This window comes from Lepisosteus oculatus, chromosome 8, assembly GCF_040954835.1.
Source record: "Lepisosteus oculatus isolate fLepOcu1 chromosome 8, fLepOcu1.hap2, whole genome shotgun sequence".
Lineage (NCBI taxonomy): Eukaryota > Metazoa > Chordata > Actinopteri > Semionotiformes > Lepisosteidae > Lepisosteus > Lepisosteus oculatus.
The window spans coordinates 48,375,192-48,400,278 of record NC_090703.1 but is presented as its reverse complement, the minus strand read 5'-3'; the positions used below and the strand labels follow the sequence as shown (position 1 = coordinate 48,400,278).

General features: G+C 46.0%; 1 protein-coding gene across 4 annotated transcripts in view; it reads right to left on the bottom strand.

The window, feature by feature from the left end:
- LOC102695009 (connector enhancer of kinase suppressor of ras 2) overlaps positions 1-25,087 on the bottom strand; it is a 103,076-nt gene that overhangs the window by 40,624 nt on the left and 37,365 nt on the right. For 2 of the 4 annotated variants that reach the window (XM_069193667.1, XM_069193668.1), the window contains exons 4-9: positions 23,980-24,067; positions 20,373-20,414; positions 17,549-17,668; positions 16,466-16,525; positions 11,677-11,745; positions 1,935-2,081 (exon numbers count right to left, since the gene is read on the bottom strand). In XM_069193667.1, the coding sequence (XP_069049768.1) occupies positions 1,935-2,081; positions 11,677-11,745; positions 16,466-16,525; positions 17,549-17,668; positions 20,373-20,414; positions 23,980-24,067 (526 nt within the window). The remainder of the gene's footprint in view (positions 1-1,934; positions 2,082-11,676; positions 11,746-16,465; positions 16,526-17,548; positions 17,669-20,372; positions 20,415-23,979; positions 24,068-25,087) is intronic. The other 2 variants (XM_069193669.1, XM_069193670.1) reach the window with 1 other exon arrangement.

Below are 25,087 nucleotides of genomic sequence, written 5' to 3'. Positions count from 1 at the left end.
GAACGGGCTCTGTCAGCACAGGGCACGAGCCCCAACACAGGATTTCCTCTATGGCTTGCAAAATGAAATTGCTCATCAGCGGTACTGAAGGGCAGATGAACTACTGCTAACCACCAAAACCGGTAGAGCAACTTACTTTTACTTCTCCTAGGTGTGATTTCAATAACATCTAAAAACAGCACCATGGCTAATCAGGAATGAATTGGAAAAATATTAATAAAATGACAAAGCACTGCAAAGACCAAAGGCCTCAGAGCTTAGAATCGTGCTGTACAAAAAGCTTCCCTAGGAGGAGTCTGGCCAAAGCATGAGGCAAATCCACACCAGCTCTGGCCTGGGTCGAGGAAGAAGACGATGCTGGCAGCAGTGACGAGTGAAACGAGTTTCATGGTTCTCGGATACATCGAGAACCAGCTAAGGTTCTGGATGGGTTTCTCTTCCCACATCTCTTGCAAATACTGACTTTGTCAGCATGAATCGTGGGAATCCGGAATGCAATGAGCACATTTTTATTAACGACCAAGTCATCCGTCATTTCTCACACAGTACCTACCGACGTTTCTGTTTGCGGTTTTAAGGAGACAAACCCTGAGAGCAGCTGCCCTTCCTCTTATGGTTAAGCAGCCTGAGAGCAAGCTGCCAGGCATGAGAAAGGCATGCTGGGAGAACCGTGCTCTTCCTCACATGCAGCAGGGAGGAACTACTTGGCGGAGGAAGACTTCGGAAAATTAGGGAACACGACCGGGCAGACAGCGTGGGATGAAGATGGGAGATGGGAGATGGGGTTTCTCCTGCCTTCTTGGCTGCTCTGCCGATATTTGAGATGAAAGTAACATTACGCACGACCAGCTGACCCACATCTAAGCCCTGTACGATTTACCTTAAGCGCGTTAGGTTCCATTATCTCGTAGATCTTTTTTTTAAGAAACATAAATCATATGGTACACTGCGCTGTACAAACATGTACTGTATTTGAAAGTGAATCCGATATTCCAAGTTTAACTTTCGAATGCTTTTTATGAAACGGCTGTCTGTCACAATTAAGAAATATACTGCCACAAATAAAATGTATATATATATAATACTAGTTCTATGTGTGATGTGTTTTTTCTTACATTTGGTGGATTATTCAATGCCTGTCATTGCATATAGTTCATATAAATTATATGCATACATTTTTTATATATAGTACATACATGTACAAATTTTCACAAACACCTCAACATCTCAGCCCTGGAGAGACTCAAAGGATGAAGACCAAAAATATCTGGGCAGTATGTAAAGGATGGCTTAAGCAGATCTTGACAGTCAGTGATAATCTACTTCATATTTATCTATTGGTAAAATGGCAGAAAGTTTTCAGAAGTGAACAGCTGATTACTTCCCAGTCATAAAATCTTCAGGATTTATTAATTGGAGCAAAGAAGCAGATGGACATATTTTTTCAACTGGCCTTCAGTGATCAAACGGAAAAATAGAGATGAGTGCTGTAAATAATGGTTTCAGCCTGCACTGCACTTAATAAATATCAATTATCTCCCAGACTCTCTCTGCAATATTGCAGGCAGTCCTGCTCACTACATTATATGAGACATTTTGCCTGCTAGCAGAAATTGCCATGTGTATTGAATTAAATTGAGTTTAGTTCTTGATATCTGCCCATTAACCTGGATGTAAATTGTATTCATTTTATTGCTGTTTTAATTTTACCCTTCTGAAAGCTGGGTGTGCCTGCAGTGTTTAAGTGGTGGATTCCAGCCGGAAAAAGGAGCCGCTGAAATCATGAAGAGACCTGAAACGTGCATCTTGTTCCTGCACTCTGGAGAGGCTGGTGGCCATTCACAAGGAGCGCAGAGAAAGAAGGTGGGATAGGGGATACATTTTTTTTTTGGGTGGGGGGGTCGCTTGGTGGATCAGGGAGTGGGGGGGGTTACCTGCAGGGCGAGGGGTTTCCACCGCACATTCTTGAGCAGGGCGGGGGCGGAGGTCAAGGTATTCTGCGGTCTCTTCTTCAGCGTGAGGATGACTCCGCCAGGGTCCTCTCTCAGGGCGTTCACCAGGTTCTTCAGCTGCCAGCCCACCTAGGGAGCACAGACACAGGCCACAAAAAACACAGACTGTACTCCTATTCACCTCCGGCATGCAGAGCGTGGCGTGCAATCAGGGGGTGTTCGCACTGGACGCGAAACTCTTGACTATGAGCCACAGGCACGCCCAGCCCCCACACTCTGGTTTACACCGTGCCATGTGACTGCTTTTCTTTTCCAGCTTGCAAAAACATCTGCTAACCACTATGCCACTGGTGCTGGGTTGCCAATCAATAATAAGAATTATCTTTATTCTGTGCAGTGCCTCTCATGGCTGGGGCACTGAAATTAAAACCGAGGTGAATACAAGTATAAAGACACACAGACTCAGCCCAGTCACACTCAGGATCACACAGAGCCCCCCTCCACCTGGGGGATTATAGGACGTCCGCCACTGAACCTCACAAACAAAGAGGAAGCATTTCGGTTCAGTTGTTCATTATCTTTACTGGAAGGCAAGAACGCCGTCTTGTCTCCAGCTGCCACTGAGAAATCGAGAACCTTTTCCGTTTTCAAATTTTTCAAATTGGCCCCAGCCTCCGCTTACCAAAGCCCACCTAAGCGAAATGAGATAGCACTCTACATGGCAGACAGGAAATGACAAACAAGGTTACAGTCAGAGAGAAAGCACTCAGCTCCAGCAGGCGCTTAGGGACGAAGCTGTAGTGACATCATCTAAAAGGTCTATTTTAAAGTCCGCAGGATGTATAACTGCATTGTTTTCCCCAGGTTTGTATGAACATTTTTGCCACTCAAAATTCCAACAGCTTTTTAAAGTCTACAGCGGATTGTTTCAATTAATCGACCCTTAGCAGCTAATAAACGAGTCCATAAACAGTTGCCACCAGTCTGGTTTTACTCCCCACACATGGCAATGAATCTCGCCACCAAGAAAAAGGCCAAAAACAACAGTTTTGTCTCTGCAACAAACAGGAATTTCAGACCGGAGGTCAGTCATCTTACACTCATGCACCTTTGCAGCACAGGTCTGGCACTGCTGTTCGAATGCACTGAAGCACAGTGCAGCAATTTTGTTATTTGCTCTACAGTTCACTTGCCAAGCAGCATGAAGCACACCTCATAAGCAGAGCTATTGTTAACTCATCAGCCCCAGACGCCAGGCAGAGTGGCACTCAGCTTAGACATTGACAAACAGCTGTGATTAACTGACACTATCCTCACTACCGCAGGTATGCCTTGTCTAGTCAGATGCCACCTGATTATAAGATGTGCACGAACTGAAATATTCTAGTCATCTGGTCATTTAGCTTTTGCAGAAGAGCTACCGCATTTCCTGTATCTTTCTGCTGGAGGAAGAGGCCAAGGCCTATGCAAGGACTGCCCTTTGTCCCTGGCAGACTGCACTAAATATGATGGACTCAGATGCCATCCAAGCACTCAGCAATGATCTGGTTTTCTAACTCGCTGCAATAATTCGGCTCCCTCTTGCACACCCCCTCTTTCTTCAGGCAGTGGAGAGGTCAGGACAAAACACATTGCAGAGCCTTTGTGAATGCAAAAACCGTAACCACACAGGGCAAAGGGAGAGGAAAAACAAAGGCACGCGCATTTCTGTCTCTCGGGAACAGGGGTTCAGCTGTGCAGAACATCTTGGAGGAGCCGAAGGAGAGATGTGGGGGCTCTTTAAAACTTAAGAATACATCTTGGAGAGCCGTGGGGGGTATTTGTGTCCAGTCTGACCCTGCAGTTCAAAGGCTGATCAGCTATCACCCGGGTCAGACGTGCCAGGCTCCATCATCAAAGCAGGCAGACAGAGCTACATATATATATGCACACTGAGGCCTGCTGACTGGGAGTTCATCTGTTCAGTCTGATGTGACACGACCGGTCCCAGGGTGCGACAGCTTGGCGTGGAAGTCGATGGAAGGGAGATGATTTGTGAAACAGCAGCTGTAAACAGATCAGTCGCTTGACGACAGCCGATGGAAACTTCCTAAGAAGCTGTGACAGAGCATTTCACCTCTGCGTCCAGTCAGCTCCTGAAACCTCTTTTTTTTTGTTCCTCACACGGGTGAGTCTCTTGGAAGGTACGGGATACGAAAAGAAAAAAAAACTATAAAGGACTGAGCTGTATATCTAACTATCTGCCATCTATGAAAGAGGCTCAGTGTTAAATACCACCAATGCGTCACGACGTGCCCCCTTAAAAGGAACAACAGAGAGGTCACGTCAGGATGAGCATCTCCCAGCATAATGGAATGACCCAACTTCCCCACGCAAAACGCGTTGATGACAGTCATCTCCATGGACCTCTGCACAGAAATAATTATTGGTCATCCAAGCACGAAGCCATCACTGGATAGATGGACAACCAACAATTATCAGGGCCGTTCAGCATAACGTGTGAGTGCTTGCTGCAGTGATGGCCACTGAGGACTGAAAAATCTCTCCTTCTGAAGTGAGAGCAATCCCCCAAGGTCCTGATTATTTCTAAGACAAAATTAATTATGCATGGGTGCGTTGTTACTTTTTCGATTGTATAATGTATGTATGAATGCGGTTTTATTTGCAGAATAATTAAAATCAGCCTAATTAGATTTTTTTTTTGTCACTGCTCCTGCACTCTTGAGAGTTTCTGAAAAGAAAATCTGTATCTACCTCCTGTATTTTTGTTTGTATACTTTTATATGTTTTCTAATTACTGCAGAGTGTAGGGACTTCAAACACTTTGATTCAATCCCCAGCACATGTCAAAAGCAGGTGAAGAGGTCTCTTGCTGCTCTCCTAAGTTGTGTAATTTAACCAGCAGAGCAAAGTTAAACACAGGAACACTCATCTCATCAGATACCTGGGAAAAAAAAATCTTCAACGGACTAAAGCACAGCATAACCCATGTCCATCCTGTTAAGTGCAGACTGCTGACAAAATGAATGGAATGAAATGTATTTTCAAAACGCAGCCCGAACACGTGAAAAATGAAGCTCTGCACTTGTGTACTGAACCTGTGTCAATTCAATAGGTGCCAAGAGGTGCTTAAATCCTCACATTCACACAGTGAAGACTCCCTCATGAGCTCACACAGAAAGCACAGCTACAGACTCGACAACGTATCCTGCACGTGGAGCTGGATACAGATGCTGCCCCTATCCAGATCAGGCCCCACTTGGAGAGACATTACATGGATTGAATATTGACAGAGCCAGAAGCCAGCGCAAACTTAAAAGGAAGGAGGGAAGGCGATCCAAGCTGTCCAAAGGAGTGTAATACTGCAGTATGAACTGTGAACTCCTGGCGTGCCAGCCATCATGAACCCCAGCTCACGCGACGCACTATGCCCGCCTACTGTCAGCATGGTTCTATGGACAAGGCCCAGTGCTGCACAGTGGGGGCTCGATTGCAGGGCTGCTCCAGTGATGCGTGGCTCATCACTACACTCACATGATACCAGGGGATGGGAGGTGACGAGGAACAAACCCAGTGTACTGACACCAGTTCGTATGATATATAACTGCGTAAGCCAGCCACAGAATTAATACTGAGCCTCTTCTATTTTTTTCTCCCCCATCAGCACTGAGGGACTTTTAAGTCCCTGGACTGCCACAGTCTAGCATGAAGTCCCCTAATTTATAAAGGATCCATTTAAAATGGGAAAAAAAATGCTGCAAGTATTAAGTGCTCACGGAGGTGGTTATAAATGATAGCTCTATATGAAGAACTCGCCTGTCTCTCTGTCTATACATCCATCCACTCATCCATCCAAATATGAACTGGGAAGAGCATTATCCAATCAATGTGAAATCCAATAAAATAATTCCAGTGGGACCAGAAAACTCGGCTGACAGATGAACAGCAGAGCATTTAAACATTGTCTGCACGAGTAACAGACACCAGTTAAGACACAAACTCATATGTATCCAATATAGTTTCGAGGAAACAACCCTCCTGACAGCAGCTAAAAGCCCTTGCTGACATATCCCATTCAAAACATAACACATCAGCTCAGTGAGGTCTGAAACCGACCACGGTTTCAGGGTCTTGAAGAGTGCAGCCCATGAGTGCCTTCTTGAGTCTAATAGCTCCTGAAAAAAAAAAACAGAGATTTCCAGGGGTGGAAACAAGTCCAGTCGCATAGCAGTTCAAGATGCTGAGAGTCTGGAGAGCTGTGGGCTTTTGTAAGTAATACAACAACAGATGGTGGATACTGTACATTTGTTACCTTTTGTTGACTAGATCTGAGTAAGATCACATTATAAAAGCCGTTCTGCTCCACAACAAATATTGCCTGTACAAGAGCCGAGAACATCATGAAAATCTGAAACGGCTCCAAATGCTCTGCGAATGGGAGTCTGATTTATATGAGTTTATTGTTACAGATCAGATCCTGTGCTGCCCTCCCCAAAGCTACAGCATAGACAAGATGAGAAATCCCTGAGGAGCCCATCGAAAGCACCGTCATCTTCCCGGAGGAGATGTTTTGTCAGTTTCGAAATTTTATCTGCAAGCTAGATCGAATGGGCAGGTGGGATTCAATACAGACTATCAGCCCCCCCCCCCCACCCCACATCCCCCATCCCCCTCATTCTCTCAGCCCCACTTGCACTAATGCACTGTTCCTGGGTCGCTGAGACACCCATGCTTTTATACGACATCAACACAGGCTCTTCATAATAAAGAAGGGGGATCCGTTAGCTTCGCACTTCAGAGGGGAAAAAAACCCTCTGTGTCGTCATCACGGCCAGCACAGTGGCCAGGAGTGTGCCAGAGCTACATTTCTACCGTCCCTTGGCCCTGATCAGAAGCCACTGACAGGGAACGCATTGTGGAATACTTTGCGTCTTGAGCCTGCGCTTTCATTATTAATATCTGCGTTATTGAGCCAGCAGCCATATCGCCCTGCAACCCACCACTGGCGGCCCACTGAAGCCCAGCAGGTGTGAGCCTGGCCAGTGCCTGGATGGGAGACCTCCTGGGAAAAACCTAAGGTTGCTGCAAGAAGTGGTGATAGTGGAGCCAGTAGGGGGCGCTCATCGTGTGGTCTGTTTCGGTCCTAATGCCCCGGAACAGTGATGGGGACACTATACTATAAAAAAAAGGCGTTGTCCTTCAGACGAGACGTAAAACGGAAATCCTGACCACACACACCATGAAATACTGAAGACAGGGTTGTTGCAAAACAGCCTGCAAAAATGTACATTTTCCTTATTGCTTTGTTTCATTTATGTGTCTGTGCCTCCCCTGTCTTCATCTCCTTTCCCTTTGCTTCAGCAAATAGTATTCATTTTGTTATGTGGTTAATTAATTTGTTTATTGTCTGAGGGGAGAGAGGCAGCTGGGATCAAGGACTCATTGAAGAAGGGTGTCCTGGAAACTGGCGAGTGAGCCCCTATGTCTGGGCGGACACGCGCGTCTGAGTGACTCTCCAGAGTGAGCTGATCGATTGCACATGTTCTTCAGCATGGCTGGGTTGAGTCGAGAGGCAGCTCCGGCAGAGAACAATCGATAAATAGATCAGTTTTCAAGTCCGAGCTACAGAGCGGCAAAGCGCCCAGGACTGTTGTACCCTGAGAAAGAGATTAAAATTTGATTTAAGTTTTGAGCTAAAACTGAAAAAAAAGACAGAAAGAACATAAAGGTCACTAAAGAGGAGAAGCCGTTCGGCCGATCTAGCTCATTTGGTCGTTAGCCACTAATCGATCTGAGGATCTCATCCAGAAGGTGGAATAAAAAAGGGCAACGAAACCAAGATAAGATGTTTTTTTATATTATCCAGCACAGAATGGTCTTTTTTGCTCTGCGGTACTCCTCAGTTATGTCAGGTTCTCTCTGTGAAGACACTGAAATTTCATTGCAATCCACCGTGCGTATCCGAGAGTCCTGACCGAGCTAAAGACACTGGACCCGCTCGGAGCTAACGAACTCAATGGCCGATTTAAGTCTTTGAGATTGATTGCTATTCTCCGGGGATACCTGATCCACTGAGCCCTGCATTAGCACAGGCAGTGAGAGACCCTATCTCCAACCCCCAAACCCCCCCATGCAGACAAGTGGCACCCTTCTTCTTAATTAACCCTATTAACCCTATTATTAACCTAATTAATTATCCCATTCTACCTTACTCCAGTACACATCCTTAACAGGTAACTGCAATGCCTCAGAGTCGGTGCGTGTCTGCACTACACACTTTTCACATGGTCTACCATGCTTAGTCTTTCACTACTCCATACTGGCTGTTCTGGTTGTTATTATGTATCATGTCTACACTGTGTGGTGTTGCCTGCTGCACTGTGTGTGTCCAGAGAGATCAGAGCGGATAAGAATTCCAGTGTACGTGTAAATACAGTATGGCAATGAACTCCTCTACTCTACTCATTGACCCCGCGCCAGTGCAATTGAAGAGGTCAGGACATCGGGGGGAGGTGCAAACCCAGCAGAAGCAGCAGTATGCTGTGCCTGGCGCATTAAGGAGTGAGAGGATGAATATCACAGTGACACACAGGCAGAGCGGGCGGCCATTCTCAAGAACTGGAGTAAATGGAGAGTTGACACGAGCTCAGCAGCACAATATACAGCCTTTTTAATGATGTGCAGAAGCACCCCCGGCACTAAAAATGTTTTTCTGCCTTCTGTAGAGCAAGCTCTATATACTGTACTGTAATACCAGCAGCAGTCAGATGCCTGGCAGCTTTAAATAAGTAAACCTAAGCAATGCAATATTCAACAATCTTAAAAGGCTAACATTAGCACAGAAACGAAAAAACACAAAACCATAGGTTTTCAATAATTTTTCCCTTTCTAAGAAACACTCACATACAGTACGTACTGTAGAACTATGGTCTGTGCACAGGTAGTGTACAGCCACGTGTCCTTGTGCATTACAAGAAGCGATACCATGCCTGAGTGACATGTTCAGCACAGACAATGAGACCAGAATTTAGTGGACGACATACATCTGCTTCAGGACCAAATGAAACACGATTTCCAAAGGAAGGCCCAAGGTAAAATAGCATTACTTTCTTCTGGAGGGGAGCTACAAGACCTGTAATTTAATTCCAAGCAATTAGCACCATGCAAAGTAAATGAGTAAAAACTCACAACAGACATGTGGCCTATGTAGTGACGTGCATCATTTTAAATGACTCACGAATGAAAAATGTGCACTTTGCATACACACTGCATCCCTCTGCGAGTTACAAAAACAAAATTTCGAAAGAGAACTTTCAATGGAAAAAATCAGTCCTTTGTTCTCCATGATTTCCAAGAGTCTCTACTCACTGCTTGCAACTAGGTAAGGATGTAAGGATGAAAGGATCCTACATCTTACATGACAAAAGTAATTTATTATCCTCCCCCAGACAAACTCATCACACGTTTTGTTTTGTTTACATGAAGTGACATTTTCTTGAATGTACTGTAATGAGAGTTAATTGCAAACTCACCAGGCTCTTAATTACATCATCACTGCCTCCTTCGGCTGCTCCAGCCCCAGCCTTGCAGAACTCTCCCTAAAAAACTTAGCAAATTCCGTCCCGACACCTCCCACTTCAGCCCCAGTATCCAATGCATCTGGGTATCTGATAAAGTCAGGTCAACATCTGCTGTTTACCCATCACGCACGAAAGAGGAATTCCCGTACACCCAAGCATATTACAACACTGTACTACTGGTTCAACAGTGGGATTCTACATGCTTTGGAAAAACGACCTTTGCTATAAGCACGGTCAATTTCATGAGAAAACATCAACGAGAAATTTTCCCGATTTAAATGTCCAGTATTTGTGGGACGGGAGCACAGCCAGTTGCTCTTGTGTCACTTCCTATAACATTTGGAAAATTTGGCTCCTGAAGTCCGAGAAGGCCATTTGCCTTCGGATCTGCCTTTTCACCCGGCTCGCTAGTACTGGGTGTCTTATTGTCAGGAGGCTATGGCGTCGCGCAAGGGCACCGGGACAGTGGGACAGCGAGAGTGCTCATCCGCCTTTGAATCTTCTCGGAGCGGACCGGGACATTGAAAGAGCCAGTGGCCTGAACACCAGTGAAGCCGCAGGTGTCGTGCAGTTGTGCTACAGGACACAGAGAAGGTGAGCTAAAGGCTGTCCAGCTGAGATTGGAACCATTCTTTCGAGCCTCTAGGGAATCCAATGAAAATGTACATACAGACAGGAGCACCACAACGCCTTAGCGCTTGTGTGCTTGCGATTACAGGCTTTGCAGTAGCACATCACAAGCCAGCATGGAAAAACTACCCAGTAACTCCCATTCATATTGCACCATTGGGCTTAACATGTATTTCTATGCAATATAATAACATGCTTTCATCATAACAGAATAATATAATTCCTTTAAAAACCCTCCATCCTCAAGTAAATATAAACGACATCTCAGACACGCAACAAAAAAAAAACACCTATTTAAAAACTGCTTCCATGTAAAGATATTTGAAGTTATAATAATTTACACAAAGTTACACAGATTGTTCAAGAAATCTGTCTGACTAACCAGCCACCTGTCCAACTCATTACCAAAGCAAATATTTGTTCCTTCTTTTGCAACATAATTAAAACAACCCACTTAAAAGGAGCTGGGCACAAGGCAGATTTGATAGACTCACTCTGTTTCAATACAGCGATCGCTTCTGTCACTTTGCTTACAAACAGCTTCCTCATCAACAAACTCTTTAACAACGCTGACAGAAAAGCTGTGGACTGTGCAGTGCTGAGCAGGTGCCTGGTGTAGCATATCCTCTGCAGCAGCTACAAAAAAATGACATCTAATTTCATCTCCCAACAGATTGTTTTTTGTTTGCCTTATAGTAACTCTGAACGAGCTGGCTCAAGGGTCACAACCACGTAGTTCCTTCTTTGTAAACCAGAAGAGACCTGTATACACAGCAACCCAGCATGAAATGAAAGACAATAATGGGTTCCATCCCATTCAGAATACCTGCCATTTAACAGCAGAAAGGGGCTGAGGCAGGACAGAGAAAATGTGTTTTGTGTTCAGAGCTAACGCTAAATCATTTCTTTCCATAGAGCTTTTTTTAATAAAAGGTACTTACCCCTCAGTGGTACTGTGTAAATTTCTACAGTGGCTGTTCAAAGATTTAATAGCAACCATGAAACACAAAAGGGTAATTCATGCTGAGCATTTCTTTAGACTATTTTAAGTCAACACTTTTTTTTCCTTTTGTGCAGACTCTTACATCAGTCTTGCATCATTTAAAAAAAAAAAAAAGAATCTGTTTCTCATAGTCGTGAAAAAGAGACACGGAACAAGTAACGAACTACAGCATGCAGCCCTCCGGCTGAGCCCAAGTTTGCTGGGGTCCCTCCAGCAGGACACGCCGCTGCTGGACCTGCGGTCAGGCACTTGGTTCCTCAGGGGGAGAAAAGAAATTCTCAGCCAGGGCTGGGAAAGGGCTGTTTTATCTTTGCAAAACTTGATTGTCTTTTGGACAGATACTACAAGGTGCCCCGCGCAATCGAATCAGGACTTAAAGCACCCGTGAAGCGATCCTGGGGGGCGTGTCGGGTGTGACACATCGGGAAAAGGGTGGTTAATAAGCAGAGCAGACCAGACCCAGATCTTGCAGTCGGGGGTGCATGGGGGGGGCGTGTGGAGGCAGACTCACCACTGTCTGATGATTGACCTGGATAACCTCGTCCCCAGCATGAATCTTCTTGCACTGGTCAGCAGGGGACTGCAGACATGCAGAGAGAGAAACGGAGGACATGTCAGACAGGCAGGGCGCAGGACACTGGACAGACCACAGACCTACGCATGAAAGAGGGGGGAATGTCCTAGCGGTCACTCTATACAAAGGAACCTTGAAATGCCCAAGCAGACCACACAGAATAGTCCATCTAACCTCCCTCTTATAACAAAGAACACTGTCATTTAACAAGCATTTACAGACTGGTGGGTTATGAAGCTAAAGGTGCAGAATGTAAACCAATGACTCTTGCTTTCTTTGTAGCAAAATGTCTTTTTATCTTTTTTTTATTCCTTATATATGACGTACAACTTGGCAACCCTGTTACCAAAACGGTGCAACTGTGATGGAATCAGTCAAGAACACAGAGGAAAAAAAGATGATTTCCTGGACTCAGAGGGATGACCTACACTGACATGCTTAAAGAACTACTGTACTGTGTATTTTTTTAGTGTTGAACAGAGAAGACCACGATGGGACCTGATTCATGTATTCAAAATCCACAAAGGCATCAACAAGGCCAACCCAATTATTGCTATAGAATCAAAAGTTAAACATTGAACCAGAGGACACAAGTGGAAACAAACACATTAAAAACACAGAACAGGAGATGTTTTTTTACCCAAAGGGTTATAGAAATCTGGAACAAGCTACCCATGTTGCTGAAGCTGATTCCCTGGCTTCTTTTAAGAAATGACTGGATGAGACCCCCAGATCAATTAGTAACTACCATCCAAACGAGCTAAAGGGATCGAATGGCCTCCCTATATAAAGAATGTAACCTTTATATTCTTGGAGCCAGTAACCACAGGGGCTTTTGCATAATTATTTCTGATGTGCAGAAAAAATAAAAAAATGACAGTTGTAAAATTAGCTGGAGAAATTTCCAGCTTTACTAATTTATGAAATGTGAAACTCCAGTCCAATTTCTCTTTTTTTAAAATTAGATTTTTTTAAATGTTTTTTCAAAAGAACTTAAAATATTAAGGAAGCTTTAGAAAAACTAATCAGGGACCTGAAAAAGGTATATGTAACATAGTCTGGTGCTCTGCAGCTGAACCACATGACAGACGTATTTCTTTACCAGGACACGTGTTCCGACGTTCGCTTTTGTATTCAGAGCCCATTGGAACGCGGTGATCTGGAATCACTGCATGCACAGCTGGATCTGTGTGCAGCAGTCTTCACTACTGAGAGATCCACAGTGTTCAAAATTGGCAGGCTCATTGGAGGGATGGAGGCTGAACCTGGTGCAGGCAGCAGATCTTCATGAACTTTGCACAGAATTATCGTGGGCTGCAAACTGCACTTCTGGTGCAAGGTTGCTCACTCTCCAATGACTAGAGTCAACAGTGAGGCAGCACATGTCCGTGCATCTAATAGCTCAGTTCATTTTACTTGTGACTAATGAGAAAGCTATTATTCTGGAGGTGTACAGAAGCAGAGGTTTCCAGGTTACTTGCCACAGTACAAACCAAGCAGAAGCTAAGAGGAGCTGACAGCCTCCTGTATCACTCCAGTGGACACTGCATGACTACCGACAGCACACAGGGGCAGCCTTGCATAAATAACTCTTCGCTCGGATATCCACAGCGTGAATACAGAGCCTCACAGGAAAGCAAACCTACTCAAAAGGCAGCCTCTAGTACAAACAGGACAGAAGACTGCACACACACACAAAAAAAGTTTAAATCATGAAAACCCACATGCTGGAGTGCTTTCCTGGCTAAAGTTCAGCTTGCATGACCATAAAATGCTGCAAGGAGAAAAAAAGAACCGAAGAAAGCAAACAAACCGCTCTCCTAGCTTTGAAAAATATCTAATTGAAGGGGAAAACACAAAGCGCCACCATCTGCAATTAGGCAACCTTCCTCTGCAATCTTGGTGGCAGTCCTGGAGCTTAATAACCACAAAGCCACCAATTAGAAGGGACCCCGTTTTAAGATTAATTGGATGCTTCACCAAAAAAAAAAAAAAAAAAAAAAAAACTAGTTTAGAGGCTTCCTCTTGGCCCAGTGCCGGCCAAAGCCAAACAGAGCAATACAGAGCTTGCAAAGGCACACAGAGAGGGACAGATTGTCGCTGCAGGGATCTGAACGGCACGGCCGCAGGGCCTTCAAGCCAGCTCGGGAAAGGGAGAGAGAGCAGGAGGGGCAAGGGGACTGGGGCTGGCCCTGGGAAATGGGGCAGGAGGCTTCGCGAGGCAGCATATCGAAGCAGAACTGGAAGGATCCGAAAGTGAGAGAGGTGGGCCAGCGCACTGCCCCACTTAAAGAGCTCCGCATCCAGCTATGAACTGAGATAAGAAAGGACTCCTGGTCTTGGCACGACATGCTTGGACAATGAGTTTGCCGCCACCACCACACTGAATTCTTGGCAAGGTTTTGTCTTGCTGGGATGAGGCACATATACTTTATCTCTGATGCCCCCCCATTTCTGTCCAGGGGTCTGGGGGGACTGGGGACTGTCGGGATCTGTTCTTGCAACACGTTGGAGCCAGTTGTGCCCTTCCTATCCAGCGCGTGACACCGGAAGCATCTCCACACCGTCGGTGGCTCATTGCTCACGCGCTGCTGGAGATGACACACCCCAGGTGTGCTCCAGCCTCCGTGGGTGCCGGAGAGCGACTCCCATCGCTGGCCTGCCCCACAGGACAAGCTCCTCTGGCAGGAGGCTTCAGGGACAGAGGTGCCTGGTGGTACAGGCACAAACTACCCCCCCACCACCGCCACACTTGCGTTTCCCATTCCCTTCGACTCTTCCTCTCTCCGTCCCTTCGCCTCCTCTGCCCAGTCACTGCAAGGGGTTCAGTCTCCCAGGTAACGGCAGAGTTGCATAGCAACAGGAGTCGCTTTCACATCCAATCAGGATCACCAGGGAAGCAGCAGCTGAGTTCCCTCAATGGTGAAGGAGAGGTGGACAGCATGGAGAGGGGGGGGGGGGGAATTTGGTTCTTTTCTGTCAGTGATCCAGGTACAGTCCATCACGTTCGTCAGAAAATACCAAATTGCCACAAGAGGAAGGGGGAAGCAAGGAGCTTCATGTGTTCAAGCTACCTACAAACCAGGGAAGCTGGCTGGGACCACACTGCCCAGCACTGCAAGGACTCACTTCAGACCTTGTAGGAGTCAGAGAGCTGTGCAATACATATGGACGATTCAGAGTATCAAGCATATACCAGAGCGTTTCATGTTATTTCAACTCCGGGTGTCCATCGATGCTGATCTACACACACCTAAAATGCCCGAAATCTCCAGTGGCATCCTGGAGCTAAGTGCTACGCAACAGGAGTCACTCTTGCGTCCCTGCAGCATCCTCACCCCTAGACCCAGGTTGCCTGGGTGGAGGAAAACACAGCCTGCAATGATGTGCTGGCTGTGCTTTACTGGGAGAAATCAGAAGATATAGAGGCAAACTCATCACCTTCTGATCACTGCTGTTAAGAAAAAAAAAAAGTTGAATGTAACGATTCCCTAACAATAAATTTAAAAAAAAAGACAGAACTTTTACAATGCTATCCTCATTTTTACTGCATTTTAACTGGTTTGGATCCTCTCAGTGTTTTATTGCTGTGTGCTTGATTTATTAACGTCAGCACGTTCTCTCCTTATGAAACCGCCTGCTATATAGCACGTTCTAGCTTGTCGGATCGTCTCTGAAGCTGCCGACGAGGAAAGAGCAAGGCAGAACACAGACTGGCACTGCAGATTAACAGATTAACTTGCTCTTACTGACAGGACGGCCAGCCTTCCTAACGCACAGGAGAGCACCAGCGGCACACCGGCAGACACTTTTAAATGTCGCTGCTGCGTGCTGCACACCTGCCAGCGCTACTATCGGTGCCCACGCGCAAAATGCAGGGAGATCCCCGGCATGGCAGTCTTCAGACAAAACTGGAGAGGTTTCCTGGCAAAACCAGCCCTTTCATGAGCCAGCACGACATGCGTGGCTACACTGAAAGACTGGCAGGAAGCGCTGGCTGTGAAAATGTGATACAATGAGAGGTCGTCTGCCAACACCAGAGGGGAACTGAGAGGTGCATTGTCCTTACAGGAGAGAGACATGGGGCTCAGGCTGGGCTCTGCAAGAGCACGCCGAATGTACTTCCACACAGGCTGATCCTGCGGCTAGCAGAGAAGGAGCTGCAAGAAAACGGCACAACTACGAAACTCTAATGAAAAGGGAAGGGTCAGAGGGAATAGACCTGCCCAGCTGGCAGGTGAGACAACCGGGTTTCAGCGCAGTTTGTCTAGCATGCAAAACAAGAATCTGACTTAAACAAGACACTTGAAAGTCTGATTCTCAAACAGGACAAACAGACCCAGGAAGGACTCTACATAACATTGTGTAAATCCTGACCTACATCTCTAAAAGCTTAAAAAACAGTTTTGCACAACATTTTACTTAAACCACACAAGACTCTTCAGACACCTAAATCCCTAGTTTGTATTATTACAATACGAAATGTATAACACTAAGTGCAGCCCTAGCCTTCACTCTAAAACCCTAATTTGAACAACATCGCTTGTCCTTAAGCCTTGATCAGGGCCCTCTACTCATCTACCTATCCCTAAACCTAACCTTCTGGGCTATGACTCCACCGAAGACTCAGGGTTAAGCTTAGAGATAGAACTTGCCAGCTTGTTGTTCTAAAAAAAAAAAAAAAAGAGAGATTCCCACCACAAAACGTCGATAAGCAGAGACTTACATTCTCCGTCGTCCCTGTGATGACGTGGAGACCATCATAGGTCGACTTGATGTACATCCCCTGGTCAGGCGAGGAGAAAAGGAGGAGAAAAAGCATGGGCATCAGCATGGCACAACAGCTGGTCATATGCTATAGTTGTAGTGTTATTTAAAAATGAATGACATTAGCAAATTGCCTTATTGGACTGCGATGGTTCTTTGTCCAAACTTAGTGGTCATGGTCAGCATGATGAACTTGTCACCTGGGAAAAGCACACCCACGCAAACACCAGATATTTTCATTTACTTACTTAGCATTTAGATCAACCCGAAGGGATACCTACAGAGTGCAAAATCTATGGTCATAATGCAGAGGACAACTGGGGGCTTGAAGTGAGAAGTGAGCATTCAGTCCTCTCCCCAACTCCTTTAACAGACCACATTTTATTCCAACCCCCTGTGCGAGACATCAATCATTTATTTTAAATTTTAATCAGCTCTCCACAATACTTCCAACACGCGCATCTTCCAATTTGTAATCAACGGACATGGATGAGCACTGCGTAAACAGACAAATATATTTCACATTCTCGGGAGAGAGACAATTGAGACACTTCAGGCCGACAAAACCTAAAGTGCCTGTCGCCGGGACAAGGACGGAAACTGAAGCACCCTATGAAAACCCACACAAACAGGCGGACTCTTTATATTACTGTTAGATTTACACAGTTTGTTTAGGTACCAAGTCTTTCATGCCATGATGATTGTTAATGATGATAATAATAATGATTTATTCATTATTGTATATGGTACCAAGTCCTATTATTCTTTCCCTGAAAAACCAATCCACAAATTGAACATTACATGCAGGCTCCAGACACACAGATGCCCCACACAAACATCAAATCCATGTCCCAGAGGTGGGTGTGTGTGTCTCCTGTGATGGACTGGCCCTGGCGTGCCTGCGTGCCTGAGTGCCTGCGTGCCTGCGTGCGTTGTGATGAACAGGTGTCCCATCCGGGCTATACCCTGCCTGACACACGTTTCTTGCTGCGAATGGGTGCTGGGGTCTGTTGGGGGAGCAAGTTGTGATAGTTGCTCTTACCAGCCCTTCGCTGGGCATGACATTGGTCAGATGCACCACCTCCAGATGGGCAGACTGCGAGACGAGCGAATCGGAGGAGAGAGAGATGATGTGGTCACAGATTCCAGACAGGGTCTTGCACTGGAAGGAGAGAAGGTGAGACTTACAGCAACACTGAGCTCATTTGCCACACTCTTCAGAACGTTGTTTAAATCGATACAGCATGCTTCTAAAAGTGAGAAAATGATGGTGCACAGAGCCAGAAGCTACACTGGTAAAGAGTTAAGCAACTTTCTTGTAAGGTCCCATTTTAAATAGAGTGTGTAATCTTATTCACCACGTTCTAGAAAATACATTGCCGCTCTAGGAATCACCCTTCTCAAAGGCATCTGCACAGTTAACCCAGCAGATGTCTTCAGAATGAACAGAGACACACGAAGCAGAGGACAGAGGCTGAAAATGTACAGAAGTGCGTTGGTCACTGAGAACAGCTGGAATGTCTTTACCCAGAGGATTGCAGGAGTCTGCCACAAGCTACCCAGGCATGATGTTGAAGCCAATACCCTGGCTTACTTCAAGGAACAACAGGGTGAGGATCTTGGATCAATTAGTTCCTAACCGGTGGGCTGAATGGGCACTTCTCATTTGTAACCATTCTCTTCAGACACTCTTAACACAAGCTATAAAAACAAATAAAAGATAACCCTCTGGATACAGCCCCTGCTCCCCCCGCCGAGTGTATCTGTGAAGTAGCTCAATTTTCTGACGCTTGCAATGAGTGTGGTTTATCAGCAAAGGCAACAGCCTTTCCCACATTAGAAAGGGATGATAAAAATGCCACTGCTGTGCTTTTCTTAGTCTTCTTGCAACAGGGTGACAAGAGTGCCGTGTGATATTACCTGGAAATCTGACCTGATATTTCATCACTTATCGTAGGACTAACCCTATCAGAGATGTCACCCCTCTTACTTTCAGTAATGGTCAGCAATAGTCTAGCTGATCCTGGAGAGAGGGGAGGATGTCTCCCATACAGTACGTGCAGGGAACAAAAGCTCAGGGAAAACCAGACACACCGGGAAAGGATCACGGGACCTGGGGAGTCTCACTATCCCTCCCTCCCTCCCTCTCTCCTGCGATTCCCCGTCCTTCCCACTCTTCATCCGACTGCTGCAGGCAGGACTCCTCAGAGGGATGGGAAACAGCAGCGCGGTTTTGCATTATTGAACACCAACTGCCAACGGAAGAGCTTAAAAATGCAGTTTTAAAGAAACGCGTAGCCGGGCTCTAATAAATATCCCATGTACCCCCATTCAGCGCGCTTCAGAGAGCAGATCGCATCAGGCTCCGTGTGCCAGTGAGAGCCCAGCTGACGGGGAGAAGTGCCTTCCTCTTGTTCCGGCACACTTCCTTGCTCACCTGGGCAAACGCGCCCGCGAAGGCCAGGCCGAATGTTACATCGAGAACGCGTGGCCTGACGTGAAGGGCGATCGTCAGTGCTATTAGGCTCGGCTTGCAAAAACAAAAGAAAGCCCCCTTCTCCGTGAACGTGCACGAAGGATTAAAAAAAAAAACTCCGCTGATTAGTGGGCTTCACAGGGAATTTTTTTAAACAGATTTGCGCAACGGCTGGAAAAATTTAAAATGCGTGGCACAAAGACACCATCACAGATACTTATGTAATGCCACACAGCATGTAGTAATTATAATACACTATATTTTTACACAGCTCCTTTAAAAGCTGTCATCTTAGTGCCGAACAGTTTAACGCTCCCACAGGGTCCTTTCTCTACCAATGGGGAATAGCAATGCTGCTCTTAGGCAACGCTGAAGGGCACTCCAGCACAAAGTTCTCCTAAAGAAAGAGGCATATGTGAGATCCCACCCCCCACGGCCAGCAGCATGGCTCCGAGGTTTAGCCCCCGACCAACGCGCTTCAGATTCCCGGGCGCAGAGCGGCACAGGGCTGGGGTGCCGGCGCAGCGAGGTGGGGGACAGTTCGGTAAACTGGGTCAGGTCTCAGCTGGCCTCTCTCTGTGCGGGAGATGGGGATCAGGTGGGCACGCCGAGGAGAGAGGGTGAGCAAAAACAAGGACTGCATCACAGAGACAGAAACAGCAGGAGGTGGTGAGCAAGGCACCTTTCTCTAGAACCCCCTTATAACGGGCAGCGCATGATTGCTGTTGTTTTTTTTTACGTGCATGTGTAGCACGGGGCTGAGATGGAATTTTACTTTCCATTAAGACACTTTGCTTTTTATTTCTTCTCATTAGCCAGAGAGCTTTGATGACGAGAAGAAATGAGTGTTCCGCTTGGGACTGGAAGCACCGAGGAGCTCGCTTCTCAATAAATTAATAGAGCTGTGCAAATTGATTGCGTGCAACAGGCTACTGCATGGGGTTTGTTTTTATTGCGGTATTTTGCTCAGTAGGAGAAAAGTTTTAGTTGACCTCTGACCTAGCCGGAAGTGTTGTTGTACTGTATGTGAACAGGTAGAGGAGAGAACGGCACAATACTTTTTTTTCTTTACTTTTCCCAATGAAGTTTGATCATCGGCTAGTAAAAGCTCTGTTTCCCTTTATATAAATGCCTGCAACCTTAAACAGAACCTCGGATTTTGCACTAATAATACATTATAACCTGTTGATGCTCAGACTTAATTGACAATCAAATCCTGCTACACTTATTAAAAAAAAAATCCGGGGTGAATAAAAATTTACATCAAGGAATATTTCAGAAAGCTGTTTGGACGGCACCGCTAAACAAACAAACAAGTTAAATCAACTTCATACCATTCATGACGAGAAAATGTGTTATATATCTTGTGATAGACAGAACAGCAACTTACCACATGAAGAATCTTGTTTTCCGTTTCGTAGACGGTACAATCCTGAGAGAGAACATAGGCAAATTCAGACGCTAATTACAGCAGCATCTTCACAGAGAAAGAGAGTGAGGAGACTTTCGAAAACAAACCGACCTGCTTCTAAAACCAAAAAAAACAAACAGTTGTGCAGTCCGTTAGTATTTCACCTGAGCTTCAACAACAGGTACCTCGGCTATCATGCTTTGCGTTGAAAGAAAAGTAATACCGCACATAAAAAAAACCAATTACCACAGAAAACCAACGAAACCCTAGGTGCTGTAAAATTTAACGTTCCCATTTTCTATGTTGCTAATGTCCAAAATATTATCTTATATACAGAAATCCCCGACACAACTGTGAAACCATGTGTATTTAATGTGTGCTAATTTCAAATGGAGTATTTAACCTGAGTTGACATTTTGCCATGCGGCATTTTTGTATTTATGTTAATACGCAGGTTTATTTTTTTACAGTGATATTTTTTTGTAGCATCAGAAAAGCTTTAGTTGACCTCTGACCCAAGCGGAAGTGCTGTGGTGTGTGGACAAGTGTAGCGTGGAGCACAAGTCAAGAGGACGCGTCCACACGGTGCCGTCCTCTGTTCAACTGTGTTTTTTTTTCTTTATTTGTCCCAATAAAGTTTGATAACCGGCCAGTGGAAGCTTCGTTTTCCTTTCTACTAATGCATGCAACCTTAAAACCGAACGTAGTATTTCACCCAACTCATTTGCAGATACATCTTGGCATAGAAAACAAAATGTGTTCCGTTTTTTTTTGCTCGGGCGATCCGTAGAACTTGAAGAGCACAAGGTCCTCAATGTAGATTTCAGTACGAATCTCGGGAGCCTCTTCGAGGAAATGAGTTTCCGGGCTTTGCCGGTAACACAGCGCTGTCTGGCCTCCGAGCTTCGCGTTTGAGTGGGAAGGGGAAGGGAAAAAACATGACTGGCTCCCTGCGAGCTCTGTTTGAGAAACATTAGAGGTGGGGGAAAAGCACCGAGGCTCACTCCTCCCTGATTTGAAATAACAGCAGAGAGGGGGGCAGCCACAGGGCCCTGTCGCTTCTCTCGGTGCAGAATCAAGTCGGGGTCTATCAACACCCTTCGAGTTCATTGGCACCGAGTTATCCTGTGCGCGCTGCCGTCTGACCACATGGGTGGCTTTTCAAGGCTGGTGGGTCGCTGACAGAAGCCAGTCAAGTGTATTCTAAACCTCCATTTCTCAATCTACCAACAGGCACGGAGAGTATTGTGGACTAAATCAAAAACTGGGGGGGAGAGAGAAAAAAATATTTACATTTGACAGGAAAAGTCAAAATGTTTCGTGTCTAACATACCAGGAAACACCACGGGACATCTATTATTATAATACACTACATGAATAGTATTATAATGCAAAGTCTGTTATAAGTGGGACATGCAAGGATATATAATTAAACGTGTTCTTATTTCATGCAGAGAGCCTTCTTTTGTTATTCTTTCTGTGGGTAAATGCTCTTTTTCACGCAGCCCCTCGGAGGTGGAGGAAGAGGACGAGTAGAGCCGGTCCGATCTTGCCTCTCTCTCTGCAGGAAGCAGGGAGAGTCCAGCGAGTCCGATCCACTCACGTCAGACATGAGCGTGCACCACGTCCCATCATGTTAAAGCACGGATCAAAAAAGAGAGAGATACGCTGTTTGGCTCTTACAGTGCGAAATGCTCCCTTGCTGAGGTTTCAGTGTTTACGAAACAGCCTAGTGCACGCTTGTACCTGGAATAGTTCACTAGAAACACGTGCATCCGGTTATAGAGCATCTGACAAACACACACCAGGTACCAACCCAGCACTGTAAGTGTCGTACGAAGTCAATCATGTAAAATAGATGAACTAGGTCTCGCCAGACCTAAGGCCAAATATCAAAGCTAATAGCTTTGTGTAATTAAAAAAAAATCTTTTTGAAAAGACTCAAATAAATATCGTATTCGATTGAAAATATTATTATGTCTTAAGTGCACACTACAGTTGCAGGCCAGCCTGCCTTTTGGCCGGTGTGCTGCGGTGTCATTTAATAAAGTTGCTGTGCAGAGCGCCCAGAGTCCGGGCGCAGTGCCTCTTGCTTAGATTAGCTGGGCAGCCCCCAGCCTCACACTGCCTCTCTCCACATCGCCAACCTGGCGGGCCGCTCGGAGGAAACAGCGGATCTCTGGATCTCTGCCCTTGGATCTCTGGAGAGTTGCGGCACCACGGGAGACGCTAACGAGAGCCCTGCGCCTCTGGGTGGGGGCACAGGCGTGTGCGTCTGCGTGTGCGCCTGGACAGCAGGCAGGACCTGCTCTCTCAGCGAAGGCAAACCCGGATGAAAGGAGGGCTGTTCCTTTAAGTAGAATCAAATAAACACATGAAACCAGGGAGAGGAATTGAGCCCTGGGCCCCTGGAATGAAACGCTATTCTTTTGTAGCCGAATTCTCTTCGGGATGAATTCAGAAGCAACATCAAAGCGGGTTGTTATCAAAATAATTGAGCATGAAGGTGAAACATGAAGTCAGCTCCTGTCCCTAATCCCCCCGCTGAATTTCTCCGCACGGCGAGAGGGATCGCTCTCCTTTCTCTTCTTCTGTGGGCTCGGCCCCGCGAGAAAAATAAAACCACAACCTCCCCCCTCCCCCTCCTCCTCCTCCTCCATAACCTCTTCAGCCTGCAGCGCCAGTGGGGGTACGCCCTGATTAACACCAGTTAGCCTAGATTAATTCAGTTTACCGGAGAAAACCCACATGGACCCCGGGGAAACACACAGACTCCATGCAGAAGGAGCTGTGGCCCGGAACCAAAGGTCCAACATGCCACTCTCCTTCCACCCTCCTGTAAAGTTATTTTTCCCTTTTTTATTTGGGATTGTGTTGGTTTCCAAATTGCTGGCCCCCAGAGCACGATTACGTTTGCAGATTGCACCACCTCTCGGCTCCCACAGAGCAGCTCTCCAGCCTCCATGGTCCTCCTGACACAGAGCTGCAGGGCATAGCGCAGGGGACTGACTCACGAGCCAGGCTCCGCGTGTGCTGCCTGCACCCAGCTCTCCCTGCGTGTCACTGAGCATTGAGCAGGGAATCCCAGCCTCTGGAGAATCAGGAGAATCACTGCTCCCTCTCACGACATCCGATCTGCATAAGAGGCCCAGGAGTTGCGGAAAACTGGGACCGGGGAATTAAAACTTTCCCATGGCAAAGGGAAAACCTGATCTCCATTTTCTCCCAGTGATGTTTAAAAATGGCAAGAGACGATGTCAGCTTGGAAAAGAGTGCTAAAATATACATGTTGTTCGCTTCAACGGGACCTTGGTGAATGTTGCTGGATTTATGTGGAGAATCGAAAAAAGAAAAGAATCTTTGGATAGCCATGCCGGTCGGACAGTGGATCCTAACTACCATCATCGGTGCACTGATCCCTGATCGGCAAAGAGCGGATTTGTAATCTCTGGATAAAAAGGCAATTTCCTGTAACCTAGCACTCTAAATCACATTATATTGACTGCTCGTGTAAACGTACACGCACAACGAGGTTGCCTCTCAGCAGCCTTGATAAAAAAAAAAACTTTGTCTTTCTGACACCTACCTGTTGCACCATTGTTGTTAATTCCAGGCACAGTTGAACGATATTGTTTTTGAGTAGCGAGTACTCTGTCACGCTGACAAATGGAGACCTGGCAGAGAAGAACAAAAGGGTTATTAGATGACCTCATCCATCGCTGCTTCAACGGGAGACTCACAATACAGCCAGTCACTAATGGTCCTAATGGACTAATTAATCTAAAGGAGGGGCTACCAGAAATACTGCATATCTATTCCTACAGTCCACAGATTGTTTTCACTTATTCTTCCCAGGGCCCTGTTCTGTATAGATAAAAACAAACACACAGAGAAACTCTGTCCCACAACCTCTCCCAGCGCAATAGCATCGACCACTAGCCCACGCTGCAATACAGAACAATTTCTTCTCGCCTATGACACTCCACAATGGCAGACAGATGAACAGATTTTACACTGATCTTTTGTTTTCATTCTCCTCAAACGATACATTCATAACCTATAACGCATCCATATTGATACGTTAATACACTACCATGTCAAACAGGAATACCTGCCTATACAACTATTTAAAAAAAAACACCTATACACAAAATACTTTCACCAATTCATCAATAACATCATCTCCAAGTTGCAGAGCACGCCACCTCTCCTCTTTCCAAACCCACTTAAACATGTGCAGTGGGTGTACTGGTTTTTAAATTCTGAAACCGTAAATTAAAAGCACATCCCCTGTCATCAACATCCTCTCCTGACTCTTTAATTTAAAAAAAATAGCCATCTTAGCATGGCCTAGGCAAAGATTATCCAGGGACACCCAATACTTATGTATCCTACTGCAGTACCTCTAATGTATTGTTTGTTTGTTTTTTCACTTTATTGGCCATATACAATTTCTTGTATTAGGAACACAAGAAATACCCCAGCTTGCTCTCCATGAGACACACAGACAGAGAGAGAAGCTTGGGGTCAGAGCGCAGGGTCAGACATTTATACGGCGCCCCTGGAGCAGCTGAGGTTAAGAGCCTTGCTCAGGGGCCCAACGGAGTAGGGTTCCTCTGCCGTCCGCAGGATACAAACCAGCAACCTTCCAGCCACAGGCACAGATCCTTAGCCAGAGAGCCGGAGTCCGGCTC